This window comes from Aythya marila (assembly GCF_965140915.1).
Source record: "Aythya marila genome assembly, chromosome: 12".
NCBI lineage: Eukaryota > Metazoa > Chordata > Aves > Anseriformes > Anatidae > Aythya > Aythya marila.
Window position 1 is genome coordinate 16,903,172 of NC_139053.1, and position 24,644 is coordinate 16,927,815.

The 24,644-nt window shown below is 42.0% G+C and overlaps 1 protein-coding gene across 2 annotated transcripts in view; it reads left to right on the forward strand.

Annotated features, from left to right (window-relative positions):
* The window catches only part of CMIP (c-Maf inducing protein), a 127,501-nt gene that overhangs the window by 97,238 nt on the left and 5,619 nt on the right, over positions 1 to 24,644 (forward strand). For both annotated transcript variants that reach the window (XM_082769942.1, XM_082769943.1), the window contains 13 exons: positions 1,152 to 1,214; positions 2,542 to 2,622; positions 5,161 to 5,264; positions 5,816 to 5,920; positions 7,215 to 7,568; positions 14,719 to 14,784; positions 15,883 to 15,909; positions 16,383 to 16,431; positions 17,900 to 18,007; positions 19,721 to 19,837; positions 21,195 to 21,335; positions 22,290 to 22,337; positions 23,116 to 23,262. In XM_082769942.1, the coding sequence (XP_082626068.1) occupies positions 1,152 to 1,214; positions 2,542 to 2,622; positions 5,161 to 5,264; positions 5,816 to 5,920; positions 7,215 to 7,568; positions 14,719 to 14,784; positions 15,883 to 15,909; positions 16,383 to 16,431; positions 17,900 to 18,007; positions 19,721 to 19,837; positions 21,195 to 21,335; positions 22,290 to 22,337; positions 23,116 to 23,262 (1,410 nt within the window). The remainder of the gene's footprint in view (positions 1 to 1,151; positions 1,215 to 2,541; positions 2,623 to 5,160; positions 5,265 to 5,815; positions 5,921 to 7,214; positions 7,569 to 14,718; positions 14,785 to 15,882; positions 15,910 to 16,382; positions 16,432 to 17,899; positions 18,008 to 19,720; positions 19,838 to 21,194; positions 21,336 to 22,289; positions 22,338 to 23,115; positions 23,263 to 24,644) is intronic.

Genomic DNA, 24,644 nt, shown 5'->3' on the forward strand with positions numbered 1-24,644 from the left:
AGGTTCCACAGAAGGCAAACGCAGGCTGCTTCACGCTGCCACTTCTCCATCCTGACTGTACAGGCAGAGCCTTGACCCCCTTGACAGTGTCTGCTGTGGCTATTCCCTCCATTTAGCAGGGTCAGGGCTGAACAAAAAAGCCCATTTTTTGTAGGCTGGTAGCCTGGGTTTCATTGGTAAAATTCACATTAACATTAACCTGCTCGTGTGTGAAAGCAGCTGTTGTGAAACATGCTTATTTTGGGCAGACTGACTGGGACTGAAGGCCTTAAGGAGATGAGAGGGAGAGCAAAAATCAGAAGAGGCTGCCTTAGTAAAGCTCCAGATGCCATCCAGATAAAATATCTGGTGTTCAATTGCTTAATACAAAATGTCCTAGCTGCTGCTTAGAGCCTTACTTTTAAATGGGTACTGGGAATCCCTTTAGCTCGAGATTGGAAAAGCCCGAGGCACCATCACGTAGAGAGAATACATTGTTCTAGTACCATTTCCTAAATTACAAAGGAAGTAACAACAACATAAGTTCATTACACTGTCAGTGGCAGGTATGACCTCTAATGTATTTACTGAGCATAAACCACATCGGTTGGCGTAGTAGCAAAGAAGGAATTGTTGATCTCAACTTCCAAAAAGTTACATTCTTGATTTTGATAAATAGAGGCCTTCCAGGTAAAAACAGTGCTGTATTTCTTTTCATGAGTTATCAGCTGTATGTGAGCTTGAACTCTTATATAAAAGACATGTATTTGTTTGGTGGTTTTCTATTTATTTTTTTTTTTCCCTTTAGAGAGATGTTATTACCAAAGCAGTGAAGCAGATTTGTCCTTGCTATATTACATACCGAATAACTGTTCTACTGCTCCTGTTTTCATTGAAACCATTATAAAAATTTTACTCCTTTGCTGTGTTTTATGAATTTACACTGATATAGTTAAAAGCAAAACTTTTCAGAGGATTCACAGCAAGGGTATGCTTAAGCTTCTGTGTAAAACACACAGCCCACCTCTAATTTCTATCCTGATGCTTTTGTCCCTTTTTAAAAGTAGTGACCTTTCTTTTTGCAAGAAAAATGTTTCCCTGCAGAACTCTTACTCTAGTTGCAACCTTCTAATTATTTTTTTTTCTCTTTATTTTATTTCATTTTTTTAAAGGCAATTGCACCTTTGCTGGAAAACAACCATCCTCCTCCTGACCTCTGTGAATTCTTCTGCAAGGTATCAAAGCAGGTTTCTAAAATCTAATTGCTGTATATGACTGTAGTTCTTTGAGGGGATTGTTGCTTTTTTCTTTAACTCCTTGCCTCGTGCCCAAATTGATCTCCTCTTTTGGTCAACAGCTGGTGATAATGGAATAGTTGACAGCACCATTATGATAAATAGATACATACTCTTCACACACCAGACTGCACAGTATTGATAATCCATGAGAGTTAAGATCTTCAGACAACCCCACCCCAGCCTGGGTACATGAAATGCCCTACTGTATGTTCTATTTAGCTAATGCAAAAATCGTTGGAGTCACTGGGTTCAGATGTGTTGGTAATGTGATGCATAACTCAGCCGTAATGGTTTTATGTCATGGGGTAATGGTAGTGGAAAGATCGTAAGGACCCATCCTCTTTCCTGGAAAATCCAGGCTTCTGCTGCATTGTGCATCTTTTCTGTACAGTTTCAAGTGCTTTGGAGTGCAAAGCTTCTGGATTTGAAAGTACTACTTTTTCTCTAGGTCTCTTTGCATTTCAGTTTCAAGGCTGCTTTAATCTGCTTGCTGAAGACTGGATGTACATTTATAAAACAGCCTGGATGTTGCTTAAAATTCCCACCCGGAGTTACCTGTCAGCAGTTACTCCTGCAGAAATTGTCAGACTTCAAGAAAGAATTCTGACTTTGTTTCACTTTGATAAGCCAGCCTTAGGGCCATTCCTAGTCTCAGATTCCAATACCTCCAAGACTCCATGTTGCTCACCAGCCTCTCATCCTCCAAGCTATATGGGCACTTACATTTTTTTTTTCCTTTTGGTCTCCATCAGAGATAGCTACTTATTTACCTCTAAAGGTGTGGGATGGGCTGTGTATAGTAGCAGCATGCAAATTTGTTTTTATAGGTTATGAACTCTCCCTCCTCAGAGATTACAGAACTTGAGTGGGCAAGGCTAATGAGTAGACTATGGTGTCTTCACAATTGGCCCTGCCTTGAGCAAGGGTTGGGACAGACGAGCTCCTAAAGTCCTTTCCTGCTTGAATTACTCTGACTGATATATTGGGATATATCCCAAAAACTATTAAATTCCAGTGAGTTTCCTGAAGAATAAGCAGTAGGGAAAGCAATTTGCACAGTTCATGAGCTTCCATTATAATTTTTTATTAGACACCAGCAAATTTGTAGGACAGAACAGTGTTACAAGTATCCTATTCCCAGGAAAGATAAATTAGCCCTTGGATTTTATTACTCTAGGGGTAATCTGTGCACAGGGTGTGAAGCCAGGGGAGACCCATTCTGATAATTCCTGCAGCTCACAAAATGACCTGTTGCTCCTTACAGCACTGCCGAGAGCGCCCGCGGTCGATGGTTGTGATAGAAGTGTTCACGCCAGTGGTACAGAGGATTCTCAAACACAACATGGTGAGTGAAAGAAACTTTTTACATCACAAAGCTGTGGCAAAGAGTAGCAAATAAATAGAATAAAATATTTAAGGCAGTTGACTTAACTGTGATCTCAAGGATGAGTCTCATCCCTCTGTAGCAAGACAAGCAACTTCTTTTCACCAACTGGTATAATGTTAGAAACCATCCGCTGTCCTCCTGTATCCAGCATGAATCCAGTAGAAAACAGTTCTTATTTCTTATTTTTATAACGTTATTATTATTTAACTCCTCGAGTTTACAGAACTAGCTAGAAAGCCTAAGATGGCGAAAAGGTCGTATTCCTGGCTCCGTGCCTGTGCTCTCCAGACATGTAAACATTTTTGAATATTCTGTAGTGTTCAATGAAATATTCTGTAAATGTTATTCTTGGAGTTCAGGGTAATTTTTTTTTTAAAGAATCCAGAGCTCTTGAGGGGTCTCAAGTAAAATCTAAATGCATAGTGTAATGCTTGTATTTGGTTAGCTTCAGAGAATTGGGTATATTTACTGTACTTAACATTTGCAGATTGAAAATCAACATGTCTGTACCGCAGTGTGTAGTCAGAGAATTTACGGTGTCATATATTAATTAGAGTGGATTTGGGCACTTTACTGCTCTCCGGGGATTTTTGTACTGAATAGTCTTTTAGAGAATGTGTGTGTGTGCATGTAAATAAAGTAATCCTTCAGGGGGACAGTGCTGTTGGCAGTAAACTTCATAACCTTAGGAGGCCACGTGCAATTTAGTGTGCTTAGAGCAGGAAACCTAGCTGTCTGTTCCAACCTCTGCCACTAATTTCCTCTGGGGTCTTTGATAAGTTCATGGCCAGTCCTGTTCCACAGTTTCCCACTTACCAAACGGAGAAAGAGTGTTTCATTTATCTGTCATTTTGAAGTTTCAAATGATCGAGGATAGCTCATTGTGTTGCTGATAGCACCGAGTACGTGCAGGACTGGAGCTTATCACGTGCTGAGTTGTGCTGGGAGCACTCGGCAGCCTCTCCCTGCCTTTTGATCACAGCTGGTTGTGGGCTCAGCCCAAATGTTTGAGTACAAGCACTATTGCTTTATCCTTTAGGAGTAAACAATATTGATAGCGTGCCTTGTTTTGTACGTGTTACAGTGACAGGTCATTCTATTATTTTTGGAGGTATTTTATTTTAAAGCTGTCAGCAGTGACGTGCTCTTTATGATCTCTTGGGCTTTTGTTCTAATTTCAGTTAGGACACTAACACAGGTTGAAAAAAATGAATTGTAACTGCACGAGCTATTTTGCAAGGAGTTTCCATGAAGTTAAATGGCACCAGGGGATATACGAAGCATGTGCGGTCTCATGCTGTTGAACCAAGTGCATTTGCACCTGCTAGAAGGAGCTGTTGGATGTTCGGTGATGTGAATTGTAATGGAATCGCCGACAGTCTTTTTCCTGGGTCATATTGGCAAAGAGTGACTCTAGGCTTGAAGGGAACATGGTTCTGTCTAGGGCTGTATTCACATTTTTGGTGATTTTCCCTAGTTGTACAGCTGATGAGATGTTAATATAGGTTGTGCGATAGCAGTGCCTGAAATCAAAATAAGGAAGGAAGAATTCAGCACTTCGAGAGCGTGTCTTCCCTTTCACAGTGCCCTCGTTCGTTACCACTTGCAGCATTTCTTTAAGATTTTGGTTGCCATTAATTTCTTCAGGATGACTTCCTCTTCCTTGAGGGATGATAGGGAGGGATTGCTGTACTCACAGGCCTTGTTCACCACTTGGAAGTGTAGTTTTGTAGTGCTGTAACACCTGCATAATAAGAATCACAGAATCACAGAATTTCTAGGTTGGAAGAGACCTCAAGATCATCGAGTCCAACCTCTGAAAGGTTACACCTGTGTAAATTAGCAGGAATGTGCTGTGGAATAGCATTCACCAGACAGCAGATTGTATTCCTTCCGCATCTCAAAATAGCAGGTAAGGCGAGGAGATGCTGGATTTCAGAGAGCAGGTGCCTTCCTCTGGAAGCAAGCAACTGTGGAGCTTACCAGTCAAATTCATGTTGTACCTGGAGTACAACAGAGAAAGAACTGACCTGTGGTTTTATAACTGATCATTTAATCGTCACATGTCAAAAAAGATTTTCTCTAAAAGCAGAGTAGGTACAATGTCAAATATTGAAGTAAAAATTCAGGTTTGAGTCGCTCTTCTAAGAAACTGCAGTTATGAGTGGAAGCAAAAATGTACAATAATAAAAAATGCATTTCAAAGTAAAGGTACAAAATTAAACATATGAAAGAAAAATAACTGCAGGTAGGAACACTGAACATGCCTTTTGTTTTGAAATGGGTCTGGGGGGAAAGAGGAGATTGTAAATCATGCCATTATTAGTGAGTAGCACATTACTTCAGCATGCAGTGGTATTGTGCTCCTGAAGCTGTCAGCATAACAAGAGAGTGAATTCAGCTGTGTTTGAATTGATTTCTTTTGAAAACCCACAGTTTCAATGTACATTGCAGGCATGTTTCACCGTCTTCACTGAGTCTCTCCTTTTTGGACAGGATTTTGGGAAATGCCCTCGGTTGCGTCTGTTTACTCAGGAGTACATTCTGGCTTTGAATGAGCTGAATGCTGGAATGGAGGTGGTGAAGAAATTTATCCACAGGTTGGTTACATTCAGTTTTACAGTGTGTTTTCCAGTCCTGTGTGCACACTTCCTTACATTACTTCTCCCAGCCCTGCTCACGTCTGTAGTTAGCTGGTAGAGTAGCTGGTGCTTTTTGGTACTGGCAAACAGCAAATAAGTGAGAGGTGGCCGTGAGGAGATGTTGCTGAAGGGTTTTTTTAGCTTATTCTTAAATATGGCTGGGGATTTCTGTGTTTCATCCTGGAGGTGAATGGACACATCTGTGTGTACATGCCTTTTATGCACTGAGACTCAGAGCCTCTACAGAGAGATTCCCATCAACTTCAGACCCTGCAATGATCACATGTGAGCTTTCAGGGGTACTACGTCATGTAAAGTGAGGACACAGCTCAGCCTCCTTCTGAAGTAGGACTATTTGGAAGGGATTTACAGGGTTAAAATGCTCTGTTATGGCCTGTCTGAAGATTCCCTGAGGCTGTCTATCCAGTTCTGGCACCCTGTTCTGTCTGACTGTTTTTGCCCACAGAAATCTTCATTGCAGTGACGTTGTCTTGGCTTTTGTTTTTCAGCATGCATGGTCCGACTGGACAATGTCCCCATCCCAGAGTCCTGCCAAATCTCGTGGCTGTCTGCTTAGCAGCCATTTATTCATGTTATGAGGAATTTATCAACAGGTCAGTATGAATTCTTAGTTCACCACATGTTACTCCCAAACTTGTGGCGTCAAAGAGTTTTCATTCAGGCTGTAAACAAGATCGGCATGAGCATGGGTGTGGGTATGCAAGAGCATGTCTTCATTCTTGCTCCACCCATTGCTAGCGTTACATGTGGGTGTTCTGTACGGTCACATGCGTGTTTTTGTAGGTATGTGACTGAATTTGTTACGCTTTGCATGTTTGGAAATCTGAGGACAAGAAGATGCCGAATCCCCATTCACTTGGACTCACTGTGGCATGCTCCATGGCAGTGAGGCTGGCATGTCATCACTGCACAGCTTTAGCTCCTGTGCTTGAACAATGGCAGTGCAGGTGCCACAGGAGCTCAGCGCTTCCAGAACTGAAGTGCTGCAAGCTGCAGGAACTTTGGGGATGCAGCGCAGCAGCCAGCTGTGTGCAGACCTTGGCCACTATTGAGATGTTCCTCTGAGGCAGGCTGCAGCTGTAGCTGGCCTTTTAGAATAGCAGAAGATGAGAGTTTTGCTCTTTAGAACAGCAGAAGGTGAGAGTGCTCCACAGCAGCCTCTGGGAACTGAGCACTACCCAGAGCAGCCTCAGTTTTACTCTCTTTCTGGCACATGAAGTGGGTGTTACACCTAAATCAAAGGGAATGGTAAGATCCTGAAGAAGGGGGTTGTGTGGAGATCCCCGTGTATCTATAGCTTTGAACCTGAGCTGGTTTCATGATGCTGTCTCCATTATCATGGAAAATTGGATTCCCGACCTACCACAAAATAGATGCTGCAGTTCCTGACACACGAGCCAGTTTCCAGTAGACACCGAGGGTTCCCTTCTGTTATGTTTCCTGTTTGTTTATGGCTATCTGACTTTCCTCATGGTAGAGCACGGACGGGGGCTGCTTAGTGTCCAACAGAAATTCCAGACGCGAGGGCTGCAGACAAATGTCTGGGCATGTACTGTAGCCAGATACATACTTGGGCATGGATCCTGTTACAGCTTTGCACAACTTGGATGGGAAAGTTCACCTTTGTACTAAACTGGCGTGTCAATTAGACTAATGAAAAGCTGAAATGTTTGCAGAGTAGGGGCTGCAGAACAGTCCTGTCGGTGCCTTTTAATATTTTTAATTGATTTCAATAATCTGATTACCTGGGAGAAAGCAATCGGTGGTCTGGGGTGAAACGTGGTGGGAAATTGCAAAAGATGTTGGTTTCTCAGTGTTGCCCTCTCCCTCCTGCTTTCTGCTGTTATGTCTGGTTATCAAAATTGTTTGTTTATTTTTAAAATTCAGCCGAGACAATTCGCCAAGCCTGAAGGAAATTCGGAATGGCTGCCAGCAGCAGTGTGACCGAAAGCCTAATCTCCCCCTCCGCCTTCTTCACACGAGTCCCGACCTGGTCTCTCAAGAGGCCACCTTGACTGAATCGCGGCTCAAACCAGTCATCGTCACTTCGAACGAGATCCACGTGGAAGTGGAGCGCAACAACACGGCTAACCAGAAGATGACAGCCAACGTGGGCAATGACAGCGAGCCCAACCTGATCGACTGCTTGATGGTCAGTCCCACCTGCAGCACCATGAGCATCGAGCTCAGCGCCCAGGCAGACAGGATCCTCGGCTGCTATGTCGAAATACTCAAGATGCTGTGAGTAACTGTGTTAAACAGCTCTTTGAACAATGTCATCCTAATGATGGGGGGGGGCTTTTCCCACAGGCCTGGTGTCATCAAACATCTGTGACCAGCAAGCACACGGTTATAAATCCATCTCCAGCACTGGAGGCCAGCCTCTGAAAGAGACATCTGGCACTGCCAATACATACTATAAATAGCTTTAGGAAGATGAAAAGGGAAAGCTGATTTGTACAGTGAGCCTCGGGCATATTACAGAAGACAGGATATTGTTGCCAGTGGTTTCTCTTTTGTTCTTAGCCACCGGAAAAAAAATAAAAAATCTATTTGTCTCCCAAGAGCTCTTGGGATTGCCTGAGACAAAACTAGAAAAGACAGGTCCGTTGCTGGTGCAGTGGTAGGCAGCACTGCTCCCCTGGCTTCAGCAGGAGGTAGATGAGGCCAGTGCCTTTCACTTAAGTGTTCTCCCTGCAAATGTCTGTAGGAGTTTTAGGACTTGCTCAGATTTACTTCAGTTACAATGGATCCTCTGTTGACTGATTGCTTTCATACAGCAAACCTGGATTAATGAACCAGTGCTCAGATAACCTTTAGCATATGATGCCTCCACGGTTTCCTGGGAGGCAGATCCTCTGAATATCTCCAAGAGGAATGTAGAATAAGAAATTCTTTAGGGAAAGCTTCTTTGTCTCCTGGATAAATAAATGAAGTGAAGGGGTAACACAAAAGGTAGACTGCAGGATAGAAGCTTGTAATAGAACCGTGTGTTAATGAAGTGTACTAAACCAACCCGAAACAGTTTTGTGGCCTTTGACAGCTAGCTCTGTTACTGGGTTGCATATGTCTGTGGGCAAACTAATGACTATTAAACAATGTAATGCTTAATGAAGTGATAGTTGATATTTTTTAGATTACACGATAGTGGGTTAAATTTGGCCTCCTCTGTAAACTGTGAGCATTTGCCATGCTGAAGTCAAATGCCAGTTTGAGTATTCACTCTCTAGGAACTGCTTGAAGTGCCATGATGGAGGATTTTGTGAAAGTTTTTCCCCATGTTTTCAGTGTTTTCAGAGTATATAATGCCAATTTCAACATAATTCCTTTACTCACTCCTGTGCTGTCTTGCAAATACATTCATACACACCCAGAATTGGAGGCAGTGTAAGTGAATCCAAGATACTGTTCCTATTACATTCTTGAGTGGGAAGTTGCTGAAGGATGATTTTTTTCCCCTTGCCTAGCCTCCTCTCCCCTTAAAAAAATGTTTGCATTAGAATAGCACAGTATCTGGCTTTGCTTTATCTGATGGCTTCTAAGTCTTCATGCACCCAGGTGCTGCATTAAACATGTGGTGTATTTATTCCTGTCCCCTTGACTCTAGATGTTTTCCATAAACACTATGAACTCTCTCAGTCCTGATGCTGGCTTGGGTGCTGACTCATTAAGCATTGACGGTTTTGGTTTCATCATGCAGCTGACACACACTTATAAACAAATTCACAAACGGGCATGTTCTTCTTCACGGTCTCCCTAAACTTTATAAGTTTGATATGCCAGGTCTCCGTTTCCATATTAGTTCTTGCACAAAGAAATTATTTCTTAGTTCACTCCATACTTTAAAATAACTTTTTTTGATGTTTGCTTTCTTTTTTTAAATTTTTAATCAAGTTCTTCAACAGCAAAAGTGAATATAGGAATCTGTTATTGCTATTGCACAGGTTGTAGGGCAGAACAGCTTTGTGCCCTTTTTCAGATTGTACACTGGTAATTCTGAAGGGCAAAGCCCACAAGACTCATACAGTGCAGGAGCAGTGATACTACACAATTGGTGCAACATCCCTTGGATTGCCTTGCCAAAGTCCACACCCAGCTTTAGAAATCACAACCTATGAAAATATAGGACAGTTTCTAAGGCAGAGCCATAGCTGGTATATATTGTTGTAGCTCCACTGAATTGGGTTCACTTCTTTTCCTGTTTACTCCCTGATTTTTATTTTATTTTTTTGGCTCCCAAAAGCATTGCTGCAGAAATTAGTTCTGCTCCTGATCCTGCCACTGGCATACTGGGAGATCTTAAGACAAGTTGCTTCTTTTTGTGCCTCATTTGCCTTACTTGTAAATGTAGGTAAAGATGCTGAAAGATGTTTTAATAAACAACCAGTGTTGGGAAAGCACTGTAGAAGGGCTAGTATTACTGACAAAAATGCCAGATAATCCCGCTGTGATGCGCACTGTTAGCATGCTTAAGCTCTTCTTGAACAAAGTCTTTCTGATGCTCTAAATACTGTTACTGTACTTTGAAAAATGGAGAATGTGAATAAAGAGAATTGGAGTTCATGCCAATAGGAAGAAAACATTCATTATAAAAACAACAGCTATCCAGGAGCTGAGCTCTCAGCAGGCAGTCACTAAAATAATGTTCTTATTAATATCAGTGGTAAGCCAAACATAAATAAGTTGCTTAGCATTGAATTTAATTGTTCTTTTAGGTGTCTGACTCAATATCATCATCAAAACAAGAGTCACCAACAATGATATCTTTTTTACATAATTAACTTAGGGCAGCGGGGAGTAATTTATTTAGGCAGATTTTAATTATTGAAAGTCTAGCAAATATGAGTTCTTAACAGTTATCTTCAGCAGAGGACATTTTATTGTTCACCTAACTCCTACACAATACATACTTGTGAATAAAAAGCTTCTAATATCGATTAAAGCGTAGCAGCGATCATTTAATGATCACTGTAAGACTCCCTCCTTGCACAGAAGGCTAAATGTGCAGGTTAGAAAATTCGTCTGCGTGGTCATTTCCAAAGCACCAAGAATATCTCTGACCCTTTTTCTACTGTAGTTGAGCAACAAAACACAACTATTGCATACGAAAGGAAAACAGAAAGTCGTAGATTTTAAAATGTTGGCAGATGTCCACTTTAAGATGTCTGGGCAGATTTGAGAGGAGAGACAGAACAGCAGAACATGATATTTTTGTCCTGTGCTCAGGAGTGGATCAAACTTCTGTGTCAATATTCCCTAATGCATCCTGGACTCTGTGAGGGTTATTCATGCCAGCCAGTGCCTCCTGAATGCCACAAGGCTGAAATTGGTGCGTAGAAAATGCACTAAATTAATTGAAATCTTTCTGTTCATCAGATTGAATTAGAGGATCTGAGAGCTGCTCAGCACTGTCCAGCTCCTTACTTGCATGTTAATGTCGCCGTGCATTAGGGAATCGGTGGTGCTAAATTTGCTTCTTTCAAAACCCCAAGTCGGGGGACTTGGTCATCTTCGTATTATCTGGTGGAGTTGCCTAAAAGATGTTTGATCTTGTCAAGCCGCTTGGTCTGGAGAAATGAGCTATTTCTGAGCAGTCATTCGTTGCTTCTTTATTACGCTCTAAAAACAAAGAGGGTTTGGGGCTCGCGGTCTCTCGGCGATAAGACCAACAGCTTTCCAAACGCCAGCATCCACTGGAGCTTCCCCTGCCTTCCCTGCATTCCCCAATAGGTCAGGGGCATGCTCTGCATATCCCCAGTGGATTCTCTTGTGTCGTGTTTATCAGGGTTGCCCTGGGCTGCTAATATGTTTTGGATTGTTTGTGCCGCACATGACATATGGGCAGGTTTTCATTTTGGTGAAAGGTGATCCTTGGGTAGGAAAATGTATTATGTGGACGGGCCAACGGCAACCGTGGCCCAAAGGCAAATCCACTGCGGAGGGGGAATTATTTTTGCGATACTACGGCTGGCCAAGGTGGTGGCCACGACAAGCACGGCCACGTTGTCAGGCTCCCGGTTACCTGCAGCCAGAGCTGATCCCTCTGCCTCTCTCTGCCTGCTTCAGGTGCTCCCAGCTCATGCACGAGCTCCGAACGGAGCAAAAAAAAAAAAAAAATAATAAAAAGGCAGCCGTCTGAAATGAAAGAAGAGCGCAGATGAGATGAGCGCAGACAGAAAGAAAGTGTTTTTGAAAAGGGAAGAGGTGGGAGGAGGAGAAACACCGTAGGCTTTTAATAAGTAGTTTAGTTTTATTCTTGTGCTGTGTTTGTTTCATGTTTCCTAGCGCAGATTGAAGGGATTACAGGTTGCGTAGATCTTATGTTCAGGTCCCACTCATGTGACCGAGCTCTATATATTTCATAGGAGACAGCTTTCTTTCTCTCTTCTCCTCCCAGGAAAAGAGGCGATGATCTGTTTTTGCTGCCCTCTCGCAGACCTTGCTTCACAAATGGCTGCAGCACATAACCCCCAGCTTTCATCAGTCCAATTCTCTCTGCAGTGTTTTGCTTGGTGTTGGGCTATTACAAGGCAGCTTTTTTTTTCTTCCCATTGCAATTTCCTTTGAAGAGCAGCCATGAAAAATTGATTGGTTCACATTATTACTAATGATAACTCTCCAGATTGCTCAAGGAGGAATTTTGGTGGTGTAACACTTAACCTGAGATGTCGCGGGAACTAAGCCTCGAAGTGGGTTTCAGCTTTTAAGGCTCTGCTACGGAAGATTTGTGACTGCTTTATCTCATGTGATGCGAAACACCTTGAGCACCTTTCAGTTTTCTCACTCAGCCTTTCGACATTTGGGCCTGTCTGCTCTAAATACTGCTCTTGAAGTTATTTCCGCTGCATCGAGCAACAAAAACCTGTCATTTTTAGAGTAAAATCAGGTGCTGGTTTAGGAGGAATTTCCAAAGAATGTGCATAATAATAATAACAATAATAACAAAGATTGTGCTCATTAGGTTCCTCGGCTTATTGAGGACACAGAGGCAGGCACTGAGGTCCATGCATGAGCTCAGTGTTCAGCTGAACCTAGAGACCATTTGCACAAACTGTGAACTATGTTCTTGCACTTACCAAACAGAACACAATTTTTGATGGAGGCAAAAATTAGGCTCAATGGCTTTTAAAATGAATGGCATGGGCATGAAGTTTCTTTTTTGTGTTATTGTAGCTTGACACATGATATGTTTTGTGCTTCAAATGCTAAACAAAAGGAGAGGAAAATCAACAAGGTATATTCATCAGGGAGCATAGCCAAGACTCTCAAATGTTATTTGCTTTATGTTTTGAGGAGAACCAACACTGAGGTTTTTGCTTGGCCTGTACATCCTCCATTGCCAGCCTGCCTGCCTTTAAGCTCCAGCCTCGTACCTGACTGAGCTCTTTTGTGGTTGTTTAATCAGTGCAGGTGGGGGAAGAGACATCTCCCTGAACTCAACACGGTGTTGTGGTTCTTGGCCTGTTGGCAGGGGAGTTTCAGGAAGGAAACATCTGGGAAAGTACATGCTAGGATTGTCTGGTAACACACCTGTGAAAAGGGCAGGGCTGTTTGCTGAAGTACCTACCGAATGGCACGTAGCTGCATATGGCATGGGAAATCAAAGCGTCCACATTGAACTTGGGACTTCTGCACAGTAGTGTGGAAGAAGAGCTACTAACCCATCCCATGGATTTTGTACAGCGTTCATCTGTTTTTTAATATCCGAAGCTACTACCAGCTCCTAGTTCTTGTGGGTTGGTTACTTTGAGATATTATATTGAGTTATATTGGTTATTGAGATATTTTTGTAACCTGGAGTCATACCACTTTTTGGCAAGTGATAATTACTTCTCTGATGGATTGTTAAATGATAATTATTAATTAAAATTTTTTTAACTGCTTCTTAAGAATACTCTGCTCAGGCACACCCAGTTTCATTGTGTCCATGAGCATACCCTGGTGAGCTGTCCCACATGGTGTGTGTTAACCTCTCTCAGTTTATGGAAACCACTCTCTTACGTGGTTCAGAAAGTGGGTGAGACTTCTGGAAATGCATCCATTTAGAACCTTGTCTTTGCAAAAAATGCATCATTTTGGAACAGTTCCTGTGCATATGTTGCCTGTTTCTAATGCTATCAGTAGTGCTGTCCGTTTGGGAACATTACGCTTCGTTCCTTCCTAACGAAACATCAGACTTGTGTGCCAAGTTTGCAGTAAGCTGCAGCCAATAATCCAGCTTTTGAAACTAAAATCCAAAGGGTAACAGCAGTAAAAGGAGACTGTAGGATCCTACACATTGTCTTGTACAGACACTCCAAAGTTTTTCGCACCATCTTGCTGGGTTCTGTTCCCGGTTCTGGTGCTGACTTGCTGGATTCACTTCTCCTCTCTGTTCTTTGCTTCGCTCAACTTACATGTACGATGGTCGTGCCTGCTGTGCAGTGTGTTGTTACTGCGGTTAATTAGTACTAACTGATTGCTGGCTGGCTGAGCTTGTTTGAAGGAGCAGGGTGGCCTCTTGTGAGGTGTCTTTCCTACGTGAGGAGCTGGACTGGCTGTGCTGCAGGCACTGGAGCAGCCACGACGTGCAGGCAGATCAAGACAATGCACTGCCAGGGTGCTTTGCAGCGACCCGTGCAGGCTGCAAAGCTGCTAAAGGATGTTCTCTTTACCCTAGTTCATGTGAACATCCCCTTCTGGTGGCTCCTCCTAGGAGGGCAGCGCCGTATATTGACAGCAGAGAATAGAACAGGGCATCAGCTGGCAGCGAACACAACTGAGAGGAGCCACCTCTCGCAGGGTACGCTGAGCTCTCTGCAGTGGTATCCTCATCTGTCCTCTTCCACTCATAATTCAGGGATTTGTGAATGAATTGTGAATGTGCACGGCAATGTCTGGAAAAGTTAAGCAAGGTACAGCAAAAAAAAAGTGTCAGATGGATGCCGCGCAATTATTTTCTAAATCAGCCTGTGGAATTGTATTTGTTAGGTGTGGGTCAAAAATGGGGGCTTATCTTTCTTTCTACAACTAGACCGATGCCTTCTAGCAAAGGAAAATAAATTCCAATTAAATGCAGAATAGAGCTGTAAATAGCAATGGCCTGGTAATTGCTGTACCAACCTAGATGAAAGTATTACTTAGTGATTAAATGTCAACAGGTTTCATAAACAGCAAATGTCTTTAAGTTGACATAAAGAAGGCCTCTCATTGTAAATACCAGATTTATTGTGTCCCTGTGGAGAATGTGCTGAAAATGGAACAGGAAATGTCACCGTAGCTCTTTGGAGTATCTCAATAAAGCAAAAGAGTTGTTGATGCCTGCAGTAAAAAGCTTTTGACTCCTCGAACTAGCTGTTGACAAACCATATTCTGTGCATGCTATCCTGTTAATAAAATGTTCCTCTTTCAGGTCAGACTATGATGACTGGAGACCAGCCCTGGCCAGCTTGCTTCAACCTATCCCGTTTCCCAAGGAGTAAGTTTGCCCTGTCTTAGTATTTACTGATAATTCTTGTTAATGTTGTTTTATGGTGAAACAAGGTCAGGTAAAACCTGACTGTAATAGTGGCTTTGTGCCCCCAGTTATTGAGGTGGGATTCAGAGTTGACTTTTACAGATAGAGGCACCCAAAGTCTTCCTCACCTTCATCTTCCTTCCCCACTTCTCTAAGATGATCTAAAAGAGAAAAGTGGTTCACTAGAGACAGGCAGACAAGAAAGGAAGGGAAGCTGGTGAGGAGGAGAGTAAAGTGAGAGATTTAGTGGAGGAGGATGCTTCACTGGCGTCACAGAGACTCGTATCGTTTGTATTTTGCATTAAATGAAGAAGCTACCCTACGGATCAGCCAGGCTCCCTCGGAAACCTATTAATGAGCAGTAGTGTTTATAAAATGCAGACCTCCACGGACAAACATTACAACCTATAATTGTACAATTTGCTAGCTTATCACATCCCCTAATGACCTGGTGTCTTGAATCACAGAGGTCTAATCCTCTGTGCCAGGTTACCTGGGCTACAGCAAGAGCTTGGAAATAGGCAACAGAGACATCATTTACCTAAGTCAAACTCGAGTCCTGGGGGAGGTGTAAGCCGTACCATGATGCAAGTCACTTCACAGAATGACCATTAATTGCTTTGCTGATGTATGATATTAATTAGGTTTGAACATACTTTGATTGCATTGCAATTAAAGAATTCACCTGGCTGTTGGAGGTAACCAAAATTCTGTTCATAATTATATAGCTGCATTGTAAGTCTCTCACTTGGTTTCTTCTGACCCCGAAGCTCCCACTGATGTTAGCCTTGGATGCTTGTTTAAGGCAGAATGCAGGAAGAGCCACAAGATTCAATCCGAGTGCTATTTTTTCTTCATTTTTTCCCCCTAGGTTAATGAAGGAGACTTTACCTGATCTTTTCTGGAAAGATTATTCTTTTTGTCTTGTGTGCTGCAGTTGCTTAGCAAATCCTCTTATTATCTGGAAAGAAATGAAAAGTGGTTTTTTTTTTTTCTTCTTTATTTCTTTTTCCCCTTTCCTCCTCACAAATCCTCATGATATTTTGTTTTGAATTTCAGGGCGCTTGCACATGAGAAATTCACAAAGTAAGTTGGTGCTTGTTTGTTTCGTTAAGGGGAGTGATTACTTAAAATACTTGTACTAGTCAATAACAGCAGCGATGCATTATTCAATATGGTGTCTCTAAGGTTTTTTATCTGTGTGGGGCTGTGAGCATGTTCTGTTAACAATATAAAGATGTAGTTTTCTTTGTAATTTACTGCGACAGCAGGAGCCCAAGGACCAAAGGCACTAGATGCTGATAGAATTTACAAACCAGTTTGTCACTGCACATCTCTGAAAGCTTTTCTAGTCTGTTTTGAATAGACTGTGTCCTTGGTAATCACTTTTAGACCTCCTATTTCCTTCCTGTGGAAGCAGTTCAACTTGTTTCTCTTTAGTGTGCATCTTTTAAAGTGTAATCCAAGAGAACTGTGACACTTGTGTGAATACTGCAACCAGCAGCTGCTTTTTCTTGTCCTTTTACATTTCTTTTTTTTCTTTTCTTTTTTTGTTTTAGGGAGCTGAAATACGTGATTCAGAGATTTGCAGAAGACCCGAGACAAGAAGTGAGTTCAGTGCCCATTTTCACAGAGCATTAATTGGAGGGATTGCGAGTATGCTTGATCCTTCCTTAAGCAGTTTGTTTCAAAACACAGTGTAGTTTTGCTGCTCTTGAGTCTCAGAGGGGTTAGTAGCCACTCAGGATATACTGTTTTAGTATCAATGGTTCCTTCCCTTATGTGTTGTGACCTTGTCTGAGCTCAGTTGATGTCCTTATTCTTCAGTAAACTGCAACCAGCCAGATTTCCCCAGTTTCTTGATTCTCTCCTAGCTTTTTGTCTTCCATATGAAAAGAAGGGAAGCAAAATCCATGGATCCATGCAGCTTACAAAAAAGCAGGGTTTATTTAACTGTGTTTCAGTTACATTTTGTGCAAATGACCATAATTCTCATAAATTAGCAGGAGAAAGGGGGTAGGAGGTACGTTACTGGAACGAGTACATAGCTGTAGCATAGCCTCACGGTGGCTGACTGCTTCATAGCTGCACATGTAATGTGTTTAACATAATCAGCTCTGGCTGACTCAGAGGGGACCTCTCATCCACATTCATATTTTTGTGCCAGCATAAAGAGGAGAAAGCTCCCCCGAACTGTCGGTGAGGAGCCTGTGTTGTCATCATTGCCCGGAGCTCATGGTTTTCATTGTTTCAGCCTTTGTGAGCAGTAGTCACCCTTGCTGAATAAGAAAGGCTTTATTTTTCAGAATGGCACCAGGATTTCATCTGTCACTATCATTAAGTCCCCAAGTAAGGGGGCATGGACTTTACCTCCCCTCTGACCTCCTCAAAAATTAAATCAGAATGTCTGTGTCTATTCAGTGAGGAAAAAAAAAAAAGAGAAAAAAAAAGCTTAATGGTGACTCCTCTGTTAAGATGTAGGACTAGATATAGTTATCTCTACGGTGATGCCAGTTCTTCTGTGCATCTTCTACCTTATGTGTCCCTGTTGCATTTTCTGTGTTGGCTTCTTTCACCCAGACTCTGGTCAAGTCTTGTTACAGCAAGACTAATAAGAGTTTTTCGTGATTGGAATGAGCAAGCCATCAGCCTCTGCATTTCGTATTCAGATCATGTCGGAAGTATAGACACATGCTGAGAGGACAGGGGGAAAACAGCAGAAGCTCTGAAATTTGAGTTGTTTTTTTTTTCTTCTTCTTTTGCTGTTTTTTCTTTTCTTTTTTTTTTTTTTTTTCTCAAGTGAAAAGAACTGTTCTAGATTAGAGCCATTTTGTGTTTGATTTCTGTACAGGGAATGAAAAATGACATGCAGTTAGCACTGATATAATTTCCCTCCTCCTTTATAACACAAAAAACAGATTTTGTGAGTAAAGACTTGCTGATGTGTCAATTGGGGTATTAACCATGAAACTTCCAACATCCCCAGTTTTGCAGTTACCTCTGTTCGTCCAGTGTGGGAGACATTGGTGGTTATTGGCAGAAACTGTAACCTTCCCAATGTCTTCTCTTTTGGCAGGTCCACTCATGTTTGCTGAGTGTGCGGGCTGGCAAAGACGGCTGGTTCCAGCTCTACAGCCCTGGAGGAGTGGCATGTGATGATGACGGAGAGCTGTTTGCCAGTATGGTACGTGTCTGCAATAATGTGAGTTTAGTAACTTCTCTTCAGTAAGTAGGTAATGCATAGCTGGAGATAAGAAGCTTTACATGTTTTTGTTTTTGTTTTTTTCCCAAAAAAATACCTAATTCATGGTTCTGTAAGCCACAAGTATTCACTGGGAAACCTAAATCTTTATGGTGCCAAACCCATTGCTTGCAGTCAGAATTTGGTTAACTTTCCTTTTTTGAACTTTGGCTTTTAACTCGTAGAAGGACAAGAAAGAAAATAACAGATTTGAACCCCTGTTGCTGGCACTGTTTTCCTATACCACCTGGATCAAGTCACATAGGTCTCACTGTGTCTTAATTCTCCATGTATCAAATAAAATGGGAATGTCTACTTCCTTCTCTTGGCTAGGGGAAAAACATGTTGATGTTGGCTGTTGGCATACAGTGAAGTGGCTTTCATGGGGATGTATGCTTCAAGCGTCTCCTGTAGGCTGAACATTTTGGGACCTGTAGAACATGCATGTCTGTACTCTTAACTTAAATTGAGATTGATCCAATATCTGTGAAATAGAATGGACAAAGACTGTTCACAAAAGGGTTCGTGTGTCTTCACCGCTTCTGTGTCTTCTTGTATTTGGAAAGAAAATGTCTACAAAACAGGAGATGAGGTGTATGAAAAAGTGCAATGCTAACATACATGAATATGCAGTACTCTTGTGCCCTTTGCAGGGAAGTCCATAAATACTTAAAGAGCTGCTAATGGCTAACCATAATGTTTGAAAAACATCTTGTTCCAAGAGGGGTCTTACATTAATCTTAGCATCAGTATTTTCCATCTCTCAAGAAAACCTCCGAAAAAGCTTAATAATGATAACTGTATGAAATAAAATCTCATTTGGCTTGAAGCTCACCTTTTTAAAGGTCATCTGAGCAGGTGGATACTTAAGAAACAAAGATTTTGTATTCTAAAGGCCTTGCTGGCAGCAAAGCCACAAGGAAAAAGAATTGCATGGTAGCACATGATCTCTATAGAATTGACCCCGTCATAGAATGGGTATGATATTTTCAGCACTATTGAGCATAACCCATGCAATACTGTGGACCAGGGAACATATTTACAAGCGTATTGTAGGGTGATACTGGTTTAGAGTCTGCATGGTGGACCTCTTACTGCTTAGGTGACTAAAAACTACAAATTGTCACATAGTGCTCTGCCAGCAAGCTGGTGGATCAGCCTGGGCCATAAAATAAGATTTTCGGGTAGGAACCCAAAATTCTCTGCAGTTATATCTGGGGCATTTAAATGGGAAAGGATATTGCCAACCTTTTTTGTGAGAAGAGACTCGTATTTGATTTGTACAAGTGCATTCGTGCCATAGGTGTCACTGTGTGATACCATCCAGTGCTTTCTGGAGCTGGGAGAGTGTCTGCAGGACACTTGACAGCTAGAGGACTCAAGGGAGTTTTAGGAGAATTGCCCTGAAAGGAAAGATGTTGCCCCTTTCAGGGCAAAGTGAAAGGAAAGATGTGCTTTTTGGCCTTGTTCAAAAAGTCACTTCCAATCAGCAACAAAGCTACCAAGAGACTGCAGCCATAATAGTAACAAAGCCCTCATTTTCTTTAGGTTTGTTGCGAATACTTAAATTTGTTTGACTGCATAACGTTGTCTCTTCTAAATGCATGTTTTTCTTAGGCTCACGTCCCTAATTTTAGCTCTTTGTTTCTCAAATAGGTTCATATTTTAATGGGATCCTGCTATAAAACAAAGAAGTTCCTGCTTTCACTGGCTGAAAATAAATTAGGACCTTGCATGCTGCTGGCTCTGAGGGGTAACCAGACGATGGTAGAGGTAAGCCCTAAGCATACATAGTCATACGGGTTTACGAGCAGCGCTCAGATTTAGTTTCACACTGCCTTTCCCAGAATTAGATCTAGTGGAACCAGAGAAGCTGAGTTCAGGTCTGCGTCATATCAAACACCAGTAGCGGGTAGTTGTGTTCCCCTTGATTAAGTGGAATGAAATATTGTTGCTCTGCAGACGAGAGTGTGAATTACATGAGAGGTGGCTGCAAGAATTTTTGGACCAAGAGATTGTTTGCTGTAATTCAGTTGGAGAGACTGTGGTGGGAAATAAATGGCAATGAATGTACAGGCTGTACCGAGGGGTCAGGGTGCAAGGCAGTGAGACCTTTCCATGACTCAATGCTTAATGCTTGCCTTGCCACTTGCAAAATCAGCAGTGCTGTGAAAGTACATTTATAAAAAATATTTGCTTGTATTAAAATGCATTTTTTTAGTGCTTAGGATAGGTTATTTTTCTTGCATTAATAGCAAGTATTATTTTTCTGGGTTTCTTCAGAGAGGTTTCTTGATAAATGCCGTCTTACATTTTAAAGAGAAACAGAGGGTGATTAAATAGGTGGAAGGAGTTGCAATTTTTGCAATATAATGTTACTTGATTTTTTCATTATAAAATAAAATGAAAATGCAAAGTTTTTATTCCCTCCATAATTTCATTGATATGATATGTAGCTGAAAATGAAAGGCAGCATGGAGGGGGCTGGTTGTGTCCCACTGGAGTCGTCTCCCAGAGTCTGCCTTGCTCCTGGGGCGAGTCAGGTGTGTTCCCCATGAGCTGGAGGGTGTCCTGGCTGCAGCAGCCAGCTCCCAGCATCCTTCCCCTCATTCTTTCCCCATCTGCCTCATAGACCGGGTGCACCTCACTTGAGTTCTGCTTGCACAGAAAGCCCAGCACTTAGGGACAGAAAATCCAGCACTTGGCTGGCTGCACAGCTCTGCTGCTCATGCATAATACCCCGAGTCTGCCACTCTGCAGTCCCGCCGGTACCTGGGAAATACTGGATCAATTGTACCTGCTCTGATGAGGGCTGTGGCATGAAGCCATCTTCCAGGACTGATGCAAAGTAATTGCACCTCTCAGTCAGAAGGAATGAGCGCTAATGGAAGACAGGATAGATAGGGTGACTTTCAGAGATTGGAGTTCATTCTTTACCAATAAAAAATGTGTTTCTTGTGTTGAGAAGTCAGTAAATGTTGCTAAGATCCTCTAATCTAGCCTGTATAATGCATGCTCTAAAAACTTACCTGGTAATTTAAAGTAGCATGCCCATGGTAATTAGGATATTTGTGGAAAAAAAATTAATTTAAGCACTGCAGTGACCATTCTTCTTTCATTCTGTTGCTAGATTTTGTGTTTGATGCTGGAATACAACATCATCGATAATAATGACACGCAGCTCCAGATCATCTCTACCCTGGAAAGCACAGACGTGGGAAAGAGAATGTATGAACAGCTGTGTGACAGGCAGAGGGAGTTAAAAGAGCTGGTATGTCACCCTGCATGCAGTATTGCCATAGCACATTGTGGTCTGTACTCTCCAGAAATGGAGGTACAAAAGAAAGACAAGCAGGGTGTGAAATTCCTGGCTAACAACAGGATGGGAGCAGTATTTAAAGGATCTTGCTGTGAATGTATATGCTGCATGATATTCACTGATGTGTCTAATCCCATACTATGTTTCTGAGTGATATTCAATAACCTGCTTAGAATCTGCATGGAAGAATAAAGGTGAAATCTTGCTGCCTTAAAATCTTGTAAGTCAGCTTGTCAAATTCTGCCACCTTTTGACATATGAGTAGCAAATAGTTCTGGGGCTGGCCAGCATTTCTTAATGCTTAGACATACACATTTCACCGAAGTGTTCTTTAGGTCTGGATTGCAGAGCCCATGAGAAAATGAATTTTTCCTGATTTTAAAGACAGGGTCTACAGCTTGAAGATAAATCTGCTCTCATTAGCACTTTTTCACCTCTGCAGACATACCTACAGTCTTCCTCTTCTCCTTTCCACATTTGCATTTCTCTTCTACAATCCTCTTGCTCCCAGCCTGAAAAGAATATGCCTTTTTAAAGTCAAGCAAATGATTTTATCAGCTGCACGGTCACATCCCCCTTTGCTCTCGGAGCCCAGCATTTTAAGGCTGCTTCCTTTAAAGTGAAAGTAAGGGAATAAAGGCTGGCCGAGTCAGACAAAATGCTGACCCATGGCACGGAGACTGCTAGCTGTGGTTAGTGGCAGTCCCCTGGGTAGCAACAGGCCTGCATCTAGCACGCTCAGAAAATAAACCAGTCAATGCAGAAAAAGCAGGGAAGAGGTGGAAGGTCTTGCTGGGAGCTTTGAAATTGGAGCAGGGTTTGTTCTGGTGAAAAGCTCCCTGTACTTCAGTTGGTCTGAAATGTAGAATGGCAACCTCTTTGACTAAAATATCTTCTCTCTTACAGCAAAGAAAAGGTGGTCCCACAAGGTTAACACTGCCATCCAAGTCCACAGTAAGTTAATCTCATTAATAGAAAAACAAGCTTTGTCTTTCCATATTGAACACTTTAAGTCTTTAAACACTTGATAAATGTTTACCACGTAGCACAGTGGTTTTGATAGGTCAAGAGGGGAGCCCTTCCACTCTGTCAACATGACTGGAGTTTACACAAGCAAGGGCACATTTCTGCTCTTGGGTCTGCACGCCAGTTTCCAAACCCAGTGCAAGCAGCAGGCTGTCAGATCTATACTGGTGCACAGATTTGGAATGCACAGTTGAATCTAAACATAGATTCGGGGACCAGATTTTGCATTAAAAAAGCAGACTTCACAATTTGCAGTTCTAGATCTTACACACTGATGTCTGAAAGAAACTCATCACTGTTGCAGATAAGAGCAGTGAAAACCCAGAGTAACTTCACTGAAATGGGTAACAGGTCCGAGCACCGTTTGGATCTAGAATTTGCTGTGAAATCTGCATTAAGTTAAACGGCCCATCTTCACCATGAGCTTTGAAACTGAAGCCTTGGTGTCTCTTAAGGATACAAAAGGAAAGAAAATTCATGTTCTACTGTCTGGATGCGTTTTTCCCAGGGTGTGTGAAGCAATGCTGCCACAAGAGCTCAGCTGCTTGCCAACAAACAGAAACTTCTCTGTGTGGTTCTCTGTTACTGTAAACAAGTGGTAGAATTGTGCAACCCTTGCTGGTTAGCAGTATCAATGACACCACTGCAGATGATTGCAGCCTGAGGAGTTGATAATCTTGCTTATCAATCTGGTGTTTGCTTGCAGGATGCAGACCTGGCCCGCTTGCTAAGCTCGGGATCTTTTGGAAATTTGGAAAATCTCAGCCTGGCCTTTACCAATGTAACAAGTGCTTGTGCCGAGCACCTCATTAAACTGCCTTCACTCAAGCAGCTGAACCTGTGGTCAACTCAGGTAAGTGCTTTGCAGACTGAAACTCAGAGCAGGAACCCATGCTGACTAATTCTGAAATTTCATGTTACGTCAGCATGAGAAGAATGTGTGAAAAGGCTTGCATAGAATGAGCTTGTCGGCATGCTATTTTTACAGGGCCTTTCTATGGTCTCGTTCATCTTGGGAACTGATTTTCTTTTTTAATTTTTAATTTAAGAAGGATGGCATTTAGCTTGGGTTGGAAGTTCCAGTTAGGCATTGTTGATGCTGTGTACTTTACAGTACATGTGCCACTGTTCATCTGAGAAGAGCTTATGCTTTCACCCCTTTAGGACAAAGAAAAAGACACTGTGCAGCTTAACTGGTCAAGCAAAACATGCAGTCTATGCAGTGTATGTAGGTAGTGAATTGCTTTGAGTGCTCATCAACCAGAATTTCTTTAAAAACAGCATCAAAATAAACTAAATTAATGAATACGTATAAGGAAACTATAATGAGAATGCGGTTATTTTGTAAGCAAAACGAGGCCAACTAAACTGAATAAATCATTCAGCAGTTAATTGAAAGAGCTTTTAAAGTAAATTTTTTCTTCCACGTTTGCCTGCTGGTTTTGGTCTCTGAGGTTCTCCACTGAAGAGTTTTTTCTCTATTTTCTGTTAGCACCTATTCGTAGTGCTCACTAAAAATATGATAGTTCCCAGCACAACCACAAGAAGCAGTACTTTTTTCACTAAAATGTCATGTAAATATCTTGTCTTGTTTTTCTTCCAACTATTTTTGTATCCCAGAATTTTTCCTCTTTTTGTTTGGGGAATAAGAAGTAGATAGTCTGGAAACTAGCAAGCAGATTCTATCTCCTGTGGATTTGTCCTAGCAGTATAACTTCTGGATCTGAAAACTCTGATGCTTTTTGATCAAAATCAATTTATTTTCACTAGACAAAGAGACTGCTTTTTGTATTATTAAAAAAAAAAAAAAAGAAAAAAGTTTAGATTCCGTTTTATTTTGTGATATCCTGGTTTCCATTAATCCAGAATTTAGAAACAGCAGAAATGAAGTGGGTCAATAGAACAATTACCAATCAATAGTACATTGTTCTTGCGACCAAAATAGCTAATTAATACCACTTGCATTGTGTGCTTTTTGTGATGTGGTTGGGAGCTGGCTGAGACTGCCATAGCCATCTTGTATAGCCTGGGTGGGAGCCCTCATATGCAGTGCAGACATCAAAGGCGCTGTTCTCATTAACCAGTGGCCTGTGGATAAGCGCTGGGTAGTGAGTAAGGAGACCTGTACTCAAACCCACAAAATTATTTACAACCTGCAAGCCCTGTCCTAAACGTGTGCTGTTTGCACAGTGCTGTTGGTGCACTTTTGTGAAGGCAGCTTTGCTTGCCCCCACA